The sequence below is a fragment of the Callithrix jacchus genome, chromosome 22, assembly GCF_049354715.1.
Source record: "Callithrix jacchus isolate 240 chromosome 22, calJac240_pri, whole genome shotgun sequence".
In the NCBI taxonomy this organism is placed as follows: domain Eukaryota; kingdom Metazoa; phylum Chordata; class Mammalia; order Primates; family Cebidae; genus Callithrix; species Callithrix jacchus.
The window spans coordinates 29,441,733-29,458,161 of record NC_133523.1 but is presented as its reverse complement, the minus strand read 5'-3'; the positions used below and the strand labels follow the sequence as shown (position 1 = coordinate 29,458,161).

Below are 16,429 nucleotides of genomic sequence, written 5' to 3'. Positions count from 1 at the left end.
TGTTCAGTTCATTCAGATCCCACATCTCTCACTATACTGTTTGTTATTCTTACTTTGCTAGGGACCACCTGTCAGTACAGAATATTTGAGATCTCACTGTCGGTTTTCTTTTTTCAATTTGTCTTTCTGACCATTTTTGCTTGAAATTTCAAGATTCGCTTTGAACATAACAGCCAATACATTTGTTGTCTATACACTCTTACCAAGCACGTGCACTACCTCCCATCTTCTTGAATTACTAAAGGCTCAGAATTTAATCAAGCAGAAACTGTTCTTGAGGTCAAAACAAATAGCATTTATCTCTTCAAGGATAAATTCTGCTGACAGTAGTCATCTCTTTATAAATCTAAACTGTAACCTTGGAATTCAAGTGAAACAAGCAGGTGTCAAACCAAAATCTATGTGAAAAAATGAACACCCTCAACAAGAACAGTTACAATAAAGACCCTACACACCCATCTTTAGTGATTTGCTCTGTTTAGCAAATATTTAATGCACTTCCACAAGCAGGTTCCTTGAGTTTTGATCTTCAAAGAAATGTAAGACACTCATCTTATGCAATTTAAAAGAGCTTTACTTAGTATACAATCTCCATACAATTCAGTACAACAAATTATAAAAGCTCTTTGTAAGATTGTACCCAAAGGATGTTAAAAACAGAAAATCGTTTGCCACAAGAAAGACACTCTCTCATCTCAAAAGCATCTTTCACCAATCGATAAACACTCTCTTAGTCCAAAGGTTGCCATGTTTAAAGCGTTTGGGAGCATATTAACTAAAATACAGGGTCTGAGAATACTTTACTGATTTTGAGATTTGAGTTGCATTTTAAAAATCAAATATCTGTATGTTAATTCAGGTAGATTTGGGCCAAAGATGAACTCAAATTTTTACATCTTAGACAAAATTAATACGAAATCAGATTAGACATTTTTACTTTTAGTTCACTGTGAAATAAAGACGCAGATTGGATGATGTATTTACATATGCCTTTGCCACCTGGCAGGACCCAACCAAAAGCACACACCCAAACACACACCCACAGACTCTCTTGTCACGTTGATCTCACAAGGGTGGGGAAAATCACCAACAGGATGACAATGGCCTGCGTAATATCTAATTATGCTCCTGGCTAATATATTTGAAATTAATCCCTATTTTTCAAATGCCAGTAATAAAAGTGATTAGAACCTTCCAACTACATTAGAATCTCTAATAACTGTTGTGATCAGTATCAGTAGTTGGTCATTTAATAAAGCAAGTAGGTTAAAGTAGGGAATCATAACCTAAACTGTATAACTGTACATTCATTTACTAATCTTCTGATAGACATGGTTTTCCTTTGCCTAAGGGTCCAATGATGATAGTTCTACCTCTCACATAAATCACACCAATAACATGATCTGGGTACCTTCTTCTCAGTTTAGAGTCTGTAAAGGTGGGATGAGTACTTAAATAATAATCTATGAAGCAATCTAAGCTCAGAAATTTTCTTGATTTGTATATTTTCCGCAGTATCTTATAATTTTCCCGGCCGCACCTAATTTAAAAGCAACTTTTATTGGCAACTCAATTTTTATCACTTCTTACCAAAGCATTCAGCTTTATTTTTGCAGAAAGAGCTTTCTTTCACAGCCGTATGTTCTGTGTGTAAGTAAATACTTAGAACTGAGTTGTGTACTTACAAGAGGAAGTAGAACTTGCAGGGAGAAGTCTGGGACGGGCACACAACTCAAGGGAGAGAGCCGGAGCACTGAGAACACCAGAGAGCAGCCTCCAGCTTTGCCAGAGTGGGTGGCTTACGAGAGAGATGGAGACTCCAGGGCCTGGGAGTCACGTAGGCAGAGTCCATTAAGAGCACTTCTATTGTACTTGGAGGGTCTTCTGACTGCTAACTCAGAAGCAAAATCAGGTGGGTTTTCTATCAATAGAAAACAGAGCCATTCTTTGAGGCTCTCACCAATCAGGTCTGAGTGGCAGCGAGCTGCAGCTGCAGGTCTCTTGCTTCGGTCTGGTGGAGAGGCTGTAAGCCAGAGCCAGAAGCCAGATGCTTTTCCTTGCTTTCCTTCTGTGTACTCCAATGAGAAGGTCACATCAGGGAATACTGACGAGTGCTAAAAATATTTATTGATAACATGATTCGTTGAGAGATTTGGTCATCAGGAAATAAAAACTTCTGCTTTACATGGTCACAGTGTCTTGGAAAGAGTGTTAAGTATGGATTCGGTCTTGCAAGTTTTTTTGGCACTTCATATTTTTCACTAAAGACTGAGCACTAAAGGTGCTGGCAATAATGACATCTGAACTATGAAAAAAATCACTGTATGCCATCACTGCGGTGAGAAGCATAAAAATTTAAGTACATGGTTCTTGTATATTGAGACTCCAAATGCCCAAGGGCTTAGATGAATACACACAGAAATATTTAAAATAAATTTAAATATGGCCGTAACAGAGGATTTAAAAAACAAAACCACAGTCTAACATATTGTACCTTACATGTGCTTGGTTTCAATTAGAGTAAGGCACTCGCTGAAGGATGTACTGACCCATGCTGTCAGCTACAACAGGTATGCATCATTACTGGCTTAATTAAAGTTTCAGTACTGATTAAAACCTTTTGTTACTGTATTATCCTAAACTGCAGTGGTCTCCGATCTTATTAAGGGATACAGAAAAGGTATAATTCAGGAGTTTCAGTTGCATAATTTAATAACCCAGCTACTGTCAATTCTTTATTTAAACAGGTTTTGATAAAAGCTTAGTCTGCTTGTGTCCAACATGACAGTGTAAAAAGTTTTTTGAATGCTGCTTAATAAGTAATTGAATATAAAAGCATTTGAAAATGTGAGGCAGCCATCTTGATGCCTACGGTAATTTACGTCAATACTAATGCAAGGAGAAATGCTTAAATCATTTCCACCTGGCAAGAACAGGGGAGGAAAGTTAATTCCATTAGCCATCTTGATTTAATTAAATGCATAATATGTTCCTCCTAGCAACTTTTACACGTCCTCATCATTAGAAATTAATTATATAAGTAATTATCAAACAAACTTTGAGCAGGTACATATACTCTTCTTTGTTGTTTACAAATAAGCATGACTTAGAGGCACTTTTAGTAAGGAAAAGAGTTACACCAGGGCCCTCCCAGTAAGATTGGAGACCACAAGTCAAACTTGGTATGAAAGTGCTGTCTGAAATGCTGTCTGCTAAAAATACTGTATTAGTGAACCAGTTAAGATATAACATTTAAAAAATATTCAGACTTTGCAAGGCTCTAGGCTGTAAAAAATACAAAGGCTAAAAACACAAGAAGTTTACAAAATTTTGCAAACCCAATAAATTGAAATGAGTAAGAAATAAAGCAAAACTGTTACTTGCAGGAGAGGTTAAAGAGTTTCTGTAGGTTTTAAAATAGTAACACTAAACTTAATGAATTCTTCTTGGCTACATACATTTCTGCCCCTTTAAGGACTTACAATATGGAACTTGTAACACTTTTCTGTGCCCAGCATTAACACACACACACACACACAAATACATGACACATACCGCTGAAGTACTCCACGTTACATTTCAGAGTGTAACAAAATGTTTGATACAAAGACCTAACATGATTTTTTTTTGTTAATGTTAAAAGCGTGACAACTGGAAAATATTATAACATTTTAAGGTAAAACAGGACACTAAACAGCTTTTTAAACAGTTACCGGCTGGTCTTCACCAGGGGAATCATATTAAATAAGTCAATCATCCTGTCTAGTTGATTCAATCATAGCTGTCCTAAGTCATCTAAAAATTAAAAGTATTTCAAATCGGGAGCAGGTGCTCATCTTCCAACGTGATATGTGCCTATTCAGGTATCCATGGAACACACATCATTCTTTCCAACAACATCATTCTAGGTCACTCTTAGAAAGCTGTGAACATTTAGGCTAAAGAACATTAATGAGAGACACACGACAAAAGACTTCTGCTTGTAGAAGATGCTTTCAAAGATGGCAACGCTTGTGTAAACATCTGTAGAACTTACTCATATCGCGGCCTGAAGTCTCGGGCTACCTACTTACATAGGAAATGCCATCTACCGAGTTTCATCATGATGCAGTTTCACTGTATCAAAAATAGACACTGGGCAGAAATCTGTGCTACTTGTTTCTGGACAGCTTGTAAACGTGGAAGGTTTTGTTCTGGAACACTCTGGTGAAGTGGGCCATGTAGGGAGGCAGGTTTCTTTTGATCTCTTCACAGAAGCGAGGGTGGTCTGCAGGTTTCAAATCAGGATCATTCTCTCCTGGGCCATCCATCATCTAAAACCAAAACAAACCCAAATACAATTTGGGGGGAAAATCCTACTTACAAAAGCCAGTAGGAGCAGGAATAGGTACTGGGTTTAAGAATGACCTGTGGCCGGGCGCGGTGGCTCAAGCCTGTAATCCCAGCACTTTGGGAGGCCGAGGCGGGTGGATCACGAGGTCAACAGATCGAGACCATCCTGGTCAACATGGTGAAACCCCGTCTCTACTAAAGATACAAAAAATTAGCTGGGCATGGTGGCGCGTGCCTGTAATCCCAGCTACTCAGGAGGCTGAGGCAGGAGAATTGCCTGAACCCAGGAAGCGGAGGTTGCGGTGAGCCGAGATTGCGCCATTGCACTCCAGCCTGGGTAACAAAAGCGAAACTCCGTCTCAAAAAAAAAAAAAAAAAAAAAAAGAATGACCTGTGAGTGAAATAAAATTATATTATTTCAGTGTCCATGGGCACTTGGAGATCATCTGGCCCATCCTTTTCCCCCTTCAGAAGTGCAGACCAAGGCTGAGAAGGGGAGTGCAGTGTCACACGATAATCCCATTAACAGGAAAGCCAGAACTAGAACTCAGATCTGCTTGTTCTTGGGAACATACTATACCATCTCTCTCTCAGAAATGAAACACAAAAAACTACTGTATCAGGGAAATCTTCCTAACTCATCAGAAAAAGTCACACTTAGGCCAGGCATGCTGGCTCATGCCTGCAATCCTAGCACTTTGGCAGGCTCAGGCAGGAGAATTGCTTTGGTCAGGAGTTTGAGACCCATTTGGGCAACATAGTCAGGTCCCATCTTTACAAAAAATAAACAAAATTAGCTGGGTATGGTGAGGTATGCCTGTGGTCCCAGGTACTTGGGAGGCTGAAGTGGGAGGATCACTTGAGCCTGGGAGGCTAAGGCTGCAGTAAGCCAAGATCACACCACTGCACTCCAGCCTGAGTGACAGAGATCCTGTCTCCAGAAATAAACAAATAAATGAATAAATAAATAACCTGAAAAAGTCACAGTCAAATCAAAATTTAAATGCACATCTTTGGTCTGTACCACCTCTGAACTCAAGAGAGTTATGAACTATTATTCTCCTAGGACAAAAATCTGAATCTCAAACTCTGTAAAGATTTTTTTTTTTTTTTTCAAATTTAGGCTAGGTTTGTCACTTTGTCCAACTTGTTTACAAATATCTATCGGTTTTCAGACCATTAATTATAGCACACATCACACCTCTAAAGGGTGAAAATCTGTTTGCTCTGCTAAGACCCTGGCATAGCTCCAGGAACAGTCTCCTGAGAAGGGAGAAGGGGAAGCGGCTTGCTGCTTTTCTGCTCTGGACTGCAACTTGGCTTCTGAAAACCAGCCTGTCGAAACGCACCAGGGGACACAGGACACTCAGTGGGAGAAAGCAGAGGGGCAGGGGGAATCCACCACCAAGGGTGGAGGGCAGGAGGGCCCCACCGTCCCCGCCATGCGGCGGCTAGCCAATACAAAGCGCTGGAGCTGTGGGATTAAAGGCTGAGGTTTTGTTGTTAACAGCAAAATCTTTAACAGACACATTTGATGCAGAGCTCCATCATATAAACGAGCCGAAGAACAAGCTGCTCTGTTTGGTGTGACACTGGGGATCCGGGGCTCCCCTCTCACCTCTCCCTTGCCCAGCCTTGGTGACAGTTACTAAAGTGCCAAGAGACAGGTTCTGCAGGAAGCAAGAGAAAAAGCGAACACTTGATTCGTAGTGTAATTCTCCTAGACATAAAGGATATAAAAATGCACATTCTTAGGATTCAAATCAGAGTCCCGCCCCTCCAGGAGACCCTCAACAGGGAGAGGCAGCATGCTCACGTGGCCATTGGCGATGTCCAGCAGGTCCCGGAGTCGGCAGCCCCGGCGATGCCTCCGCTCGTAGCAGATGCTGTCTTCCAGGATTACGTAGTCAGTGCCGAAGGACCTTAGGAGGGCATGCACTTCCTCTGGTGCCCTCTTGGCATATATCTGATAAACCTTCAAAAGGAGATAAAAATACAATGTGGCAGATGCCACTTGACTGCCAGGGAGTTAACTAAGGAATGTGATGTAACCTCCCATGGGGCTGAGTCCAAGACCTAACACCCAAGGTGCTCTCCTCTCCAGCCCAGGCCACGCCGCACTCACTTATCTGCAGGCCTACAGTGTATGTGTGGGAATTCCCAGAACACTGTGAGTGCTCAAGCCTTGGGGAGACAGTGCGCCAGGCTGAACACATCTGGATTCAGAATATATTACTTCAAGTTAGGAATATATTCATCAGTAGACACCAATTCCAAGACTGCTGTCCCAAGGCACATGACAGGGCTGAGTAAATAAGACACAGTCTTTACCTTTAAAAAAAAGGACCTCCAGACTAACATGGCTCATTAAGGGTGATGATGGGACAGTCTGGGGGGCACATGTCCCAGTAAGGTGGAGCCTCAGCTTCTGATACTGGCAGGTGGGGAGAGGGATCCCTGGAGGGTCCCTGCTCCTAGGCTGGAGCAGGACAGGCTGCTCTACCGCTGCTACCCCGCATCTCAGCTGAGACCCCACTGCTCCTCTTCCTCTCTTCCATCCTGGGGGCGAGAGACACTTGCAGCACACCGTGGGCACACAGGAGGCCCCCTTTCTGTTCATATCAGTGCCACACATCCTCAGCGGATGGATGCAAACTGAGCGTCCTAGATTCTGGGGCTGGAATGGAAACAGGTTGTGTGAGGTGTTGTTATGTGGGGGTTGATGAAGAGAGGCACTGCCTCTTTTGTTGCGCCCTGATTTCGAGTGCTAGGTTTCTGATTTGGGGATTGGGCTTGAGGGCCTAATTTGATGCATCCATATGGATGGGTGAAATGGTAGGGAGGCAGGATGCTGTTACTGTGACAACTGTGTCATCCTACAGTCCAGCACAAGGTCTCAGACGGAAGGCATTCCAAGGATTCCAGGGTCACTACTGAAGAGCTGTAGGACTTTCAGGACATCAGTGTTTGGGGCCTAACCCTTGTACTGACACAAGAAAGCAGATGCCCAGGAGGACATTCTGTGCACTTGACCTGTCTTCTGCAGTCTCCAGTTCAAGCAGTAGAGGCCACCCCCTGATGAACCTGGTGTCTGGAAAGCCAGGGAGCCCCTAGTTAATTTGAAACCATCTGGAACACTCGAACCCATCAAAAAATTCCTATTTTAGCAGGAGTCTAAGTTCAAATGATTCTTATACAAATCAGGAGATTTAGTAAAATCATCTGCTTTTAGGCTAGTCAAATCTCACTCCAAAACAAGGCTTTTTCAACAACTTTCAACTTCCAAAAGAAAAAGTGACATTAGGAAACGTTTATGAGTTTGAAACTTGATTGGTGAGGAGAAAGAGACATAGGCACCCTCCTGCACTGCTGACCTGAATGTAAATGAACACGATCCGTACAGAGGGGACTTGATAACATCTCTCGATCTATATTACAGATGCCAACAACCCTGACCCAGCACTTCCACATCCAAGAATCTGCTGTAGAGGCAGACACTGTGCCTGGAAAGAGTGATATGCAGACAAGTTTATCTGCAGCATTGTTCATATAATCGCCAAAGTCAGGGAAACGGTAAAAATGGATGAATAAAATATGCCACACCCACATAAAATATTAAGCAGCTTTAAAAATAACAAGGAAGCTGTTATACTGAATATAGAATGATTTCCAAAATATATTGTGCCAAAGCAGAATGTAGAATGTCACTTCTTTTGTAAAAATGGAGAAAGGAATATCGCCCTCCCCCTGATATTTGTATATGCATAAAATACCTGTGGAAGGAGACACAAGAAACTGCTAACAGTATCTGCCCTCTAGGAGGGGAACTAAGAACTACAATAGTGGGAGAGAGGCTTTTTACCATATTCCCTTTTGTATGTTCTGAATTTTGAACTATGAGACTATATTATTATCTATTAAAAAACAAAAACCCCAGACTTCAGAATGGTCCAAAAGAAATGTGACCAGCATGCCTCAACTCCTTTTCCGTCCCCTGCCTATTCCAAAAGCTTTGCTCCCAAATGCTCTCTTCTGCACATTTCAAGGCATGTGTCTTCTCAGTTCTTCCCCTGGGAGGACCTGTGGCCTAACAACATGTCCTCAGTGGATATGGGCAGGCAGAGGTCCCAAACTGGGAGATGCAAGCTTTTCATACTTACATTCTGATTTCCCCTCTGATATGGTTTGGCTGTGTCCCCACCCAAATCTCATCTTGAATTCCCACATGTTGTGGGAGGGGCCTGGTAGGAGGTAACTAAATCATAGCAGGTCTTTCCTGTGCTGTTCACATGGTAGTAAATAAATCTCACAAGATCTTATGGTTTTATAAGGGGGAGTTTCCCCGCACAAGCTCTCTCTTTGCCTGCTGCTATCCACGTAAGACATGACTTGTTCTTCCTTGCCTTTGGCCATGATTGTGAGGATTCCCCAGCCACGTGGAACTGTAAGTTCATTCAACCTCTCTTTCTTCTGTAAATTGCCCAGTTCAGGTATGCCTTTATCAGTAGTATGAAAACAAGACTAATACACTCCCTAACCTAATGCTGGAGGGTGCAGCATTCAGCCCCGTCTTTACCATACATAGGAACACACAGCTTATGCCTGGCCCACAAGAAGTGAGGAGAGGCACAAGGGACCCTTACTGCTCTGGTCCGCTCTCTCAGGCTGCTGTCTTCGTAGTGCGGGTGGTTGGTTAGGGTCCTTCCTGTGCACAGCTTGACTCCAGCCAGCAACTGCATGCTTCCAGCAAACACAGCCTTTCTTGGAGTGTTAGAGCTGAAAGATTTGAGAGTCTGAATTAAGAACCCACTGCTAAGAGGTCCTTAAAGAAAACCAAGAAGCCAATATCACTCTTTCAGAAGAATCCAGCTATGTTACAAAGTGTTACCAGTCAGAAAAAAAAAAACAACAAATTTGTTTGGGTTTTGATTTGCACTCAAGTTATTGAGTGCAAACATAATTGCGGTTTTTGCCATTGAAAGTAACAGCAAAAACCACAATTACTTTTGCACAAGCCCATTATTTTTTACAGCAACATTTTGTATCTGTTTTTGACTGTTCACCAGAACAATGGTGGGGAAGGTTCTTACTGTTTTTCTAGGTTTACTTTGATAAGGAATTGTCTTAGAAGGCAGGGAATGTAGCTCCAGAGTCCAGGCTTCTAGGCCAAGACCCACAATCCTCTCCTGCTGTTGTTCCGGAGGGGCAGAGCTAACAAAAAGAACCTAAAAGCTGCTTTGCATACTCAACTTAACAAAAAGGCTACCTAGAGCAACATGTACCAAATCATCAAGCCAGAAACTACAGGTGATCATGAGTCAGTTCCTAGGGTTTTTGCTTAAAAAAGCAGTAAGGAAAAAAAAGATCACAGATACCACCACAAATAAAAACAGAATTAACAACAAAAAAAACATGGAAATAAGATTCTAAAATAGTCAATATCTTTTCATTCAATATGGGGGATACACAATACTTCTAATGTGAAAACACAAATATTTTACACATATCTTTTCTTTAGCCCTGATTATGATTAACTACATGCAGTTTAAGGAACACAGGGCACCCTACTATTAAGGCACAAACTTGCTTTCCAGTTCCCATCATGCTACGATTCTCTGCCTCCCAGGTATGTGAGGGGCAGGGACTAACGACCAAGAAAAGTCTCTCAGAATACAAGGAAAGCATTTTTCCTTTTTCCTCCCTGGAAAAAAGGAATCACAGTAGTTGATTTAATTCCTTTCCCTTTTATTTTATTATTAATTTTTTTTTTTTGGGGAAACCTGAGAGTCACTGGCCAGCTGTTAAGAAGTTAATTTCTCGGGAGGCCCTAACAGCTCTCTCTTTTAGGAATTCTCCCCAGTGCAGAATTTCCCACAGAGGCCCACTGAGGACACTGCAGGATGCGTTTATCCTTCTTGTGTTGAGAGGAGCCCGTGCTTGTTGGACTGAACTAAAATGAGGAAGATAGTTGTGAGAAGTTTATTTAAAATCATTAAAATTCAACATCCTCTGCAGAAAAAGCCATGGCAGGCTGTTCTCCATGGTTTTGGAGCAGGGCACACAACTAGCTCTAGTGCTGTGGTTTCTAAGAGAAGCCTCATCACATTCATACATCCCACCAGGGTGTTTTATTTATTCCAACTCAGCGCTAAGACTCCAGCGTGAATGCCATCCAACAGAGGCCTTGGATGTCTACGAGCAAGACATCCTACAATTCAAGTTGTGACATTTACAAAGAGTTTACTTTTGAAAAATTCAAGATTTTCTTTCTAACAATGACACTCTCATTCCCTTGCATTCCAATAAGTGTTCTTAAGTGAGGAAAAAAAGTGGCTGGAATGACAATGAGCATACATAATGACACATAATCTGCATCCCCTTGCCCATGCCAGAGTCTAAAATGCAGATTCCAACAGGAAAAAAAGTTTCACATGAGCTTGGCTGCACTTGAGAGCTTGTCATTCTGACAGACCCAGGAACACAAGAACGAATAGATGTTAGCTCTGTCCCCGGTACCAACAATTTACAGGCAATCTCTCACACTCCTTCACACGTGGTCAGAGGAACAGGACGCTTTCAGTGAAAAGGCAAAGGTGCACAGAAGTTCTTAGTGAAAGGTTTTACTGAAATTCAGCTTAATTCAGTTAACACTAAACACTTCCTCTGGGCCTTGTGTACTGTGCTACCCTCACTTAAGTGTAATTACTAACAGAAACAAGTACGAACAAATACTAATTTTAAAAAGTGCCACCATTTTTCCAAGCCAGGCTTCTTTCCTTTTGAATACTCTCAACAGGCATAAGCCATTCCACAGCAATCAACGATACAGTAACTTGACACATCCATGCCAAAAACTGGCTGTTTTTGGTCCTCTGAACTAGACAGATTTAGGATGCAGAAGAAACATGAGTCTGGTTTCCACGCCTGGCAGAGCAGGAGGTGGAGGCGAGAGCTATCAGGGGCGAATGATCCTGGTTTGTAGTCTCACTGCCTGAACAGTGCCAAGCTGGCCTTCTACACAAAAGACAAACCCGGCAGCTGAGCTTACAACATCCATTCCAATCACAAGACTGCCTCGCCATTGCCGTTTTGAATGTATAATAGGAATCTCTGCAGCTTCAGCATCACGAAGATGCACAAAGCTGTGTGTGCATGCATTTTATAGTTACAGCAGAGATAAGATGACAGGCCCTGTTATCTAGTCACAGCTAATGACCAAGGTTTCAGCTTGCCTCCTGGATTATAATCATAGCCCTTGGATGAATCACAGAGTTCATAAAGGCTAAAATGCCTAAAGTCCTCAACTGCCCTCCAGGGACTTATAAAATTATTTTTTATTCAAAAAACATTGCTGAGGGTCTACTATATGCTGGGCTGGCAAACATGATATGACAACCTGTCTTCAAGAAGCTTACTTAGGCCAGACATGGTGGTTCATGGCTATAATCCCAGCACTTTGAGAGGCTGAGGTGGGCAGATCATTTGAGGTCAGGAGTTTGAGACCAGTCCGGCCAACGTGGTGTAACCTGTCTTTACTAAAAATACAAAACATAGCTGGGCATGGTGGTGGGCACCTGTAATGCCAGCTACTCGGAAGCCTGAGGAGGGAGAGTTGCTTGAACCTGGGAGGCAGGAGTTGCAGTGAGCTGAGATGACGCCACTGCACTCCAGCCTGGGCAACAGAGCAAAACTCCATCTCAAAAAAAACAAAAACAAAAAAGCTTACTTAACAGCTCCCATTACAGACAAACACTTCAAAATAAACCAGTGCTGGAGTTAGTCTAGTCTATCGCACAGTTACTAATGCTTACTGCAGGCCTTCCACTAAGTTGGAAATGCAACAGCCACTCAAAATGCTCTCTCCTGGGCAGGTTCTAAGAGCTCTGGGGTGGCTCTCACCCCCGACCCCTAGCAGGTGCAGCCCCAAGGCAGCAGCCGGGCCATCCCAGCAGAGTGAGTGACACATGGCTGCTCAGGGGACTCAGGGAAAAAACAGAATAAAGCACATTCAGTTGTGACTGTCTTAATGCCTGGCCTTATTAGCAAAAGGTCAGAAAGTTGAAAAGAAGTATAATCTATTTAATGTGTTAGTGCCACAATCCTCTGGATTGTTAACATACTCTTTCACTGAGGACTTGGCTTTATTTTAAAGCAGTAACATACACATATCCTCATGCCTATAAAATCAATTAAAAATAACACTTCTGGCCGGGCGCCTGTAATCCCAGCACTTTGGGAGGCTGAGGTGGGTGGCCTGCCTGGGGCGGGTGGATTGCCTCAGGTCAGGAGTTGAAGAGCAGCTTGGCCAATGCGTTGAATCCTCCTTTACCAAAAATACAAAAAGTAGCCGGGTGTGGTGGTGGCTGCTTGTAGTCCCGGCTACCTGGGAGACTGAGGCAGGAGAATCGCTTGAATCCAGGAGGTAAAGGTTGCAGTGAGCCGAGATCACGCCACTGTACTCCAGCCAGGGCGACGGAGTGAGACTCCATCTCAAAAAAATACATAAAATAAAAACAAAAATAACACTTCTTTGAAAATGACTGAGTTCCAGGGACAGTAAGGATGACGCTTCTTCCCTCTGTGCCATGTGGCCTGGTCTGATACACCAGCTCCGTGGTAAACCTGGCAGGTATTACTGCTACTTCCAAAACTACACTCTACCCGTAAGGCAAATGCTAAAGGAAAAGCTACAGGCAAAGTGGAACAAGATGAGAAACAATCAATCACACATTTCTAAACTGAAAAGGATATCTATATCCACTGTCCTTTATGTTTTGTGGTAACCATAGCGGGCTAAGGGAGAAGAGATCTGTTGCCTTAGCTGAAAACACGCACAGTGATGGACACAACGCTGGGTGTTCTTCCTTTAACACTCTCGCCTGATACAGTCTGTGGTCTGTATCTAAAACAGCTAATGTGCTTTTAACCATTGAATGACACGTCTCTGTTATAGAAAAACAAAGCCATTTTTATAAATGTTTGAACAAATGATGTATAAAATGAAAGGATGATTTGTTTTTATAGCCCTTTGCCAAGCTCCGTAGCAGACTGCCCAACCTGCACACAATTTGTTCTGTAAGAAATGTCACTAAATAATGACAAGGACTCACAGGTCAAATGGATTTACATTATATAATTTAAATGTCATTCCAGGAAGACCTGATGGCATTTTGAACAAATAATCTCATTTATTTTTGAAGCTCTAAGCTTCAACAAGTTAATTGCTGTTGAACTAATGGGGAAACAGCATTATAATATAATGTGTGAACATTTGCTTTAGCTACACGTCAAAAATTTATAGAATTATGCAAATACTACAAAATGATTCATTAAATAAAAAAGAGCCTTATAGGCATTTAAGGTCTGAACTTAGCCTACATCATATTTTAAATATACACTAACTTTCTGCTTTGATTAAATGTAAAATTAAGTTGGTCCATTTTTCAGGCCCATTGAGAAAATACACAGCCTTCATTATTGGAAAGAGACTATTTCCAGTGAAAATTTCCTAAAGCGAAGTAGCTAAAATGTCATCCCTCAAAATATGCAAATCTATGGATCTATCTATCTTATTTGCAAAATGTCAAAAGAAAATGTTCGGGAACCAAAACCCAACATTCAAAGACACAAAGGAACAAGGCAGGAACCACAGATTGCAGTTGCATTCGGCCTTGCTGAAGTAAACGTGCTTTCTCATCACACAGAAAACCTATAAAAGTACCACCTGGCTTTTGCTGAAAGAAATACCAGAAGGGAAAAAAAATTCCAAGTTTTTAATCTTTGTATCCAGGAAACCTTATCAGCAGAGAAGGGTAAATATGAATATATGCATTTAAATCTGCTTGAAAACAAGGCACGCAGCACATCGGTGTAACAGGGAGAGCAGCAGGCAGGTGAGCGCACAAAGGCTGGGGTGTGGAAGGCTGGGGTGGAGGTGCCTCCCAGCTCATAGGGAAGGCAGCTGGGGCTACCACAGCATGGTTCTCTGACTTTAACAACATGTCAAATGTCACAACATCCTTGTAAAAAAGAGCAACTTAAACCCCAAACACTCTTGGTTTCATACTGAAACTTAAATCTCTACTCCTTTTAGGAGCTAAAGATAGGAAAGCATAAAACGTTTCTATTACTAAAAATTAGAACTCTAAAAAAACACTTTCCCACTGAACTTGCTAAGCCTCTGAAGATCTTAAAATGGAGTTGAGGGTGAGAATCTGGGAGAGAAGAATGAGGGCAACTATGCGGAGGCAAGGCCCAGCGATTACTCCAGTGACAGGCAGCTGCAGCAGAGCGCCACCCGCATCCACACACTTCACACCGTGCCCGTACACAGCTGGTGCTCCATCAGCATCTGCTGAATTGTATTAATAAGTGCACAACTTCAGATGTGAAATAACTTTAGAAATTAGTTAAGGCTTTAAGAGTCTGCACAGGAACCCAAGCCCTTGGGTATGACCCCTCTCATTTCAAGTAAGTGTCGCCCTCAAGTAATGCCCTTTATTTTCCCTCCAGGGTATCTCTTTAGCCTATAAAAAAGAAAAGAACCAACTTCCATTGAGGCAACCACATCTTTCAATTTACCCTCAAAGCAGAGAAGCCCTCCGAAATTACTTGGAAAGCCTGAGTCTCTGAGCAGAAGTCCTGTGTCCAGGAGCACAATGGTGATGCCTCCTGCGGGGTGTGGCTTACCCCACAGCAAGGACACGGAATAAGAGGTGCCCTGTGTCAAAAGGGAGGGTCACTAGAGGTGCCCCCAGGGATTCCAGAGGCCACTATTTCTCTAGTTCTGGTTCATCCCGGGGCAGCCATCCCTCCGATAATGGAGGCTGTGCCCCTGTCTGACAGATGCCGTGGTGACAGACATTTGGGTGTGTCTGCTGTGACTGTCTGAGAACACTGCACACAGGAATACAAGCTGAGGAGGACAGAGGCAGCCCTGAGAGACAGTGCTGCTTCTCCACCAGGCATCTTGGGACTCTTTCAGACACAGCTCAAGTATCTGAAAGAGTCCTTAGGCCACAGCTCAAACACAGCTCAAACCTGCTAATACCACGGATACCGTGTGACTAACCAAAGCAGTGAGGTGAAACTTGAAGGTCGTATTTTATGTTTCGCAAACAGAAGAAATCAGGGCAGGTTAGAACAATATGAAGGCAGTCACTTGCGTTTGGAATCCAAGCCTACAGGCCAGTGTGGATTTGAGTGTTGATTTAAACAAACATATCTGATGTCTACATAGACCCTATTTTGGCATACATTCATCATCGCTTAACACTTATTTTGCAAACATGCCAAGCAGCTAGTTTTACAAAAATGATTATTTAGATTTGAAGAATTTTAGGGGAAAACAGCTGAGATTAGATCACAATAGAACAAATTTTTGGAAAAATGCAAACCCTTCACTTGCTGATAATTAAAAAAGAAAAGCCAAAAGAGTATGCGGACTACAAAGGCACTACAGGGAGAGGAGCTGCAGCCGAAGGAGGGTCTGAGGAGCAAACATCACCTCCCAAAGGGGAAAAACAGGACACTCAGGACACTTGCACTTCCTTCTGTGCACCTGCAATCACCTCTCATCCCCCATTTCCAAAGCCAGAAATGTTACTTTAATTTGCTGTGGGGAAAAGCATAAAAATAAAGGCACTACAAATAAGTGTATCTAGTCTGAGACTGCCACAGAGAACCTGGGGCTCTGCTAGAAGACATTTTTAATGACTCTATAATTAATTCCTGAAAGACTGGGGTGTTTATGGTGTTAATCCAAGGAGATCCGGAAGACCCACCACGTTCGGGATGCTACCAGAACGCAGGGGTCCTCCAGTATTAACTTCAACACTACAGTCCTAAAAATAGAAAAGATCAGCCTCACCTTCAGATGCATGTCATAAATTTCCAGCTGACTACAGTTAACACAAAAGTAATTAGCTTTCTTTTACATGAATAACTCTCTCTTCCTGTATATAATAAATACTGAAGGCATTATTTACTCTGTAATTGTCTGGTATGATTTAAAATTATAGAAATAAAGACAAAGCATGGCTTAGTGATCTCAGCACTAGAAATATGTGAAAAATTATACTCACTACATCTAGTCAAA

At 42.3% G+C, this 16,429-nt stretch overlaps 1 protein-coding gene across 2 annotated transcripts in view; it reads right to left on the bottom strand.

Annotated features, from left to right (window-relative positions):
* Positions 1 to 556: 556 nt before the first annotated feature.
* The window catches only part of DPY19L3 (dpy-19 like C-mannosyltransferase 3), a 74,740-nt gene continuing 58,867 nt past the window's right edge, over positions 557 to 16,429 (bottom strand). For both annotated transcript variants that reach the window (XM_002761978.8, XM_008987673.5), the window contains exons 17-19: positions 8,976 to 9,108; positions 6,149 to 6,307; positions 557 to 4,313 (exon numbers count right to left, since the gene is read on the bottom strand). In XM_002761978.8, the coding sequence (XP_002762024.1) occupies positions 4,152 to 4,313; positions 6,149 to 6,307; positions 8,976 to 9,108 (454 nt within the window). In that variant the 3' untranslated portion in view covers positions 557 to 4,151. The remainder of the gene's footprint in view (positions 4,314 to 6,148; positions 6,308 to 8,975; positions 9,109 to 16,429) is intronic.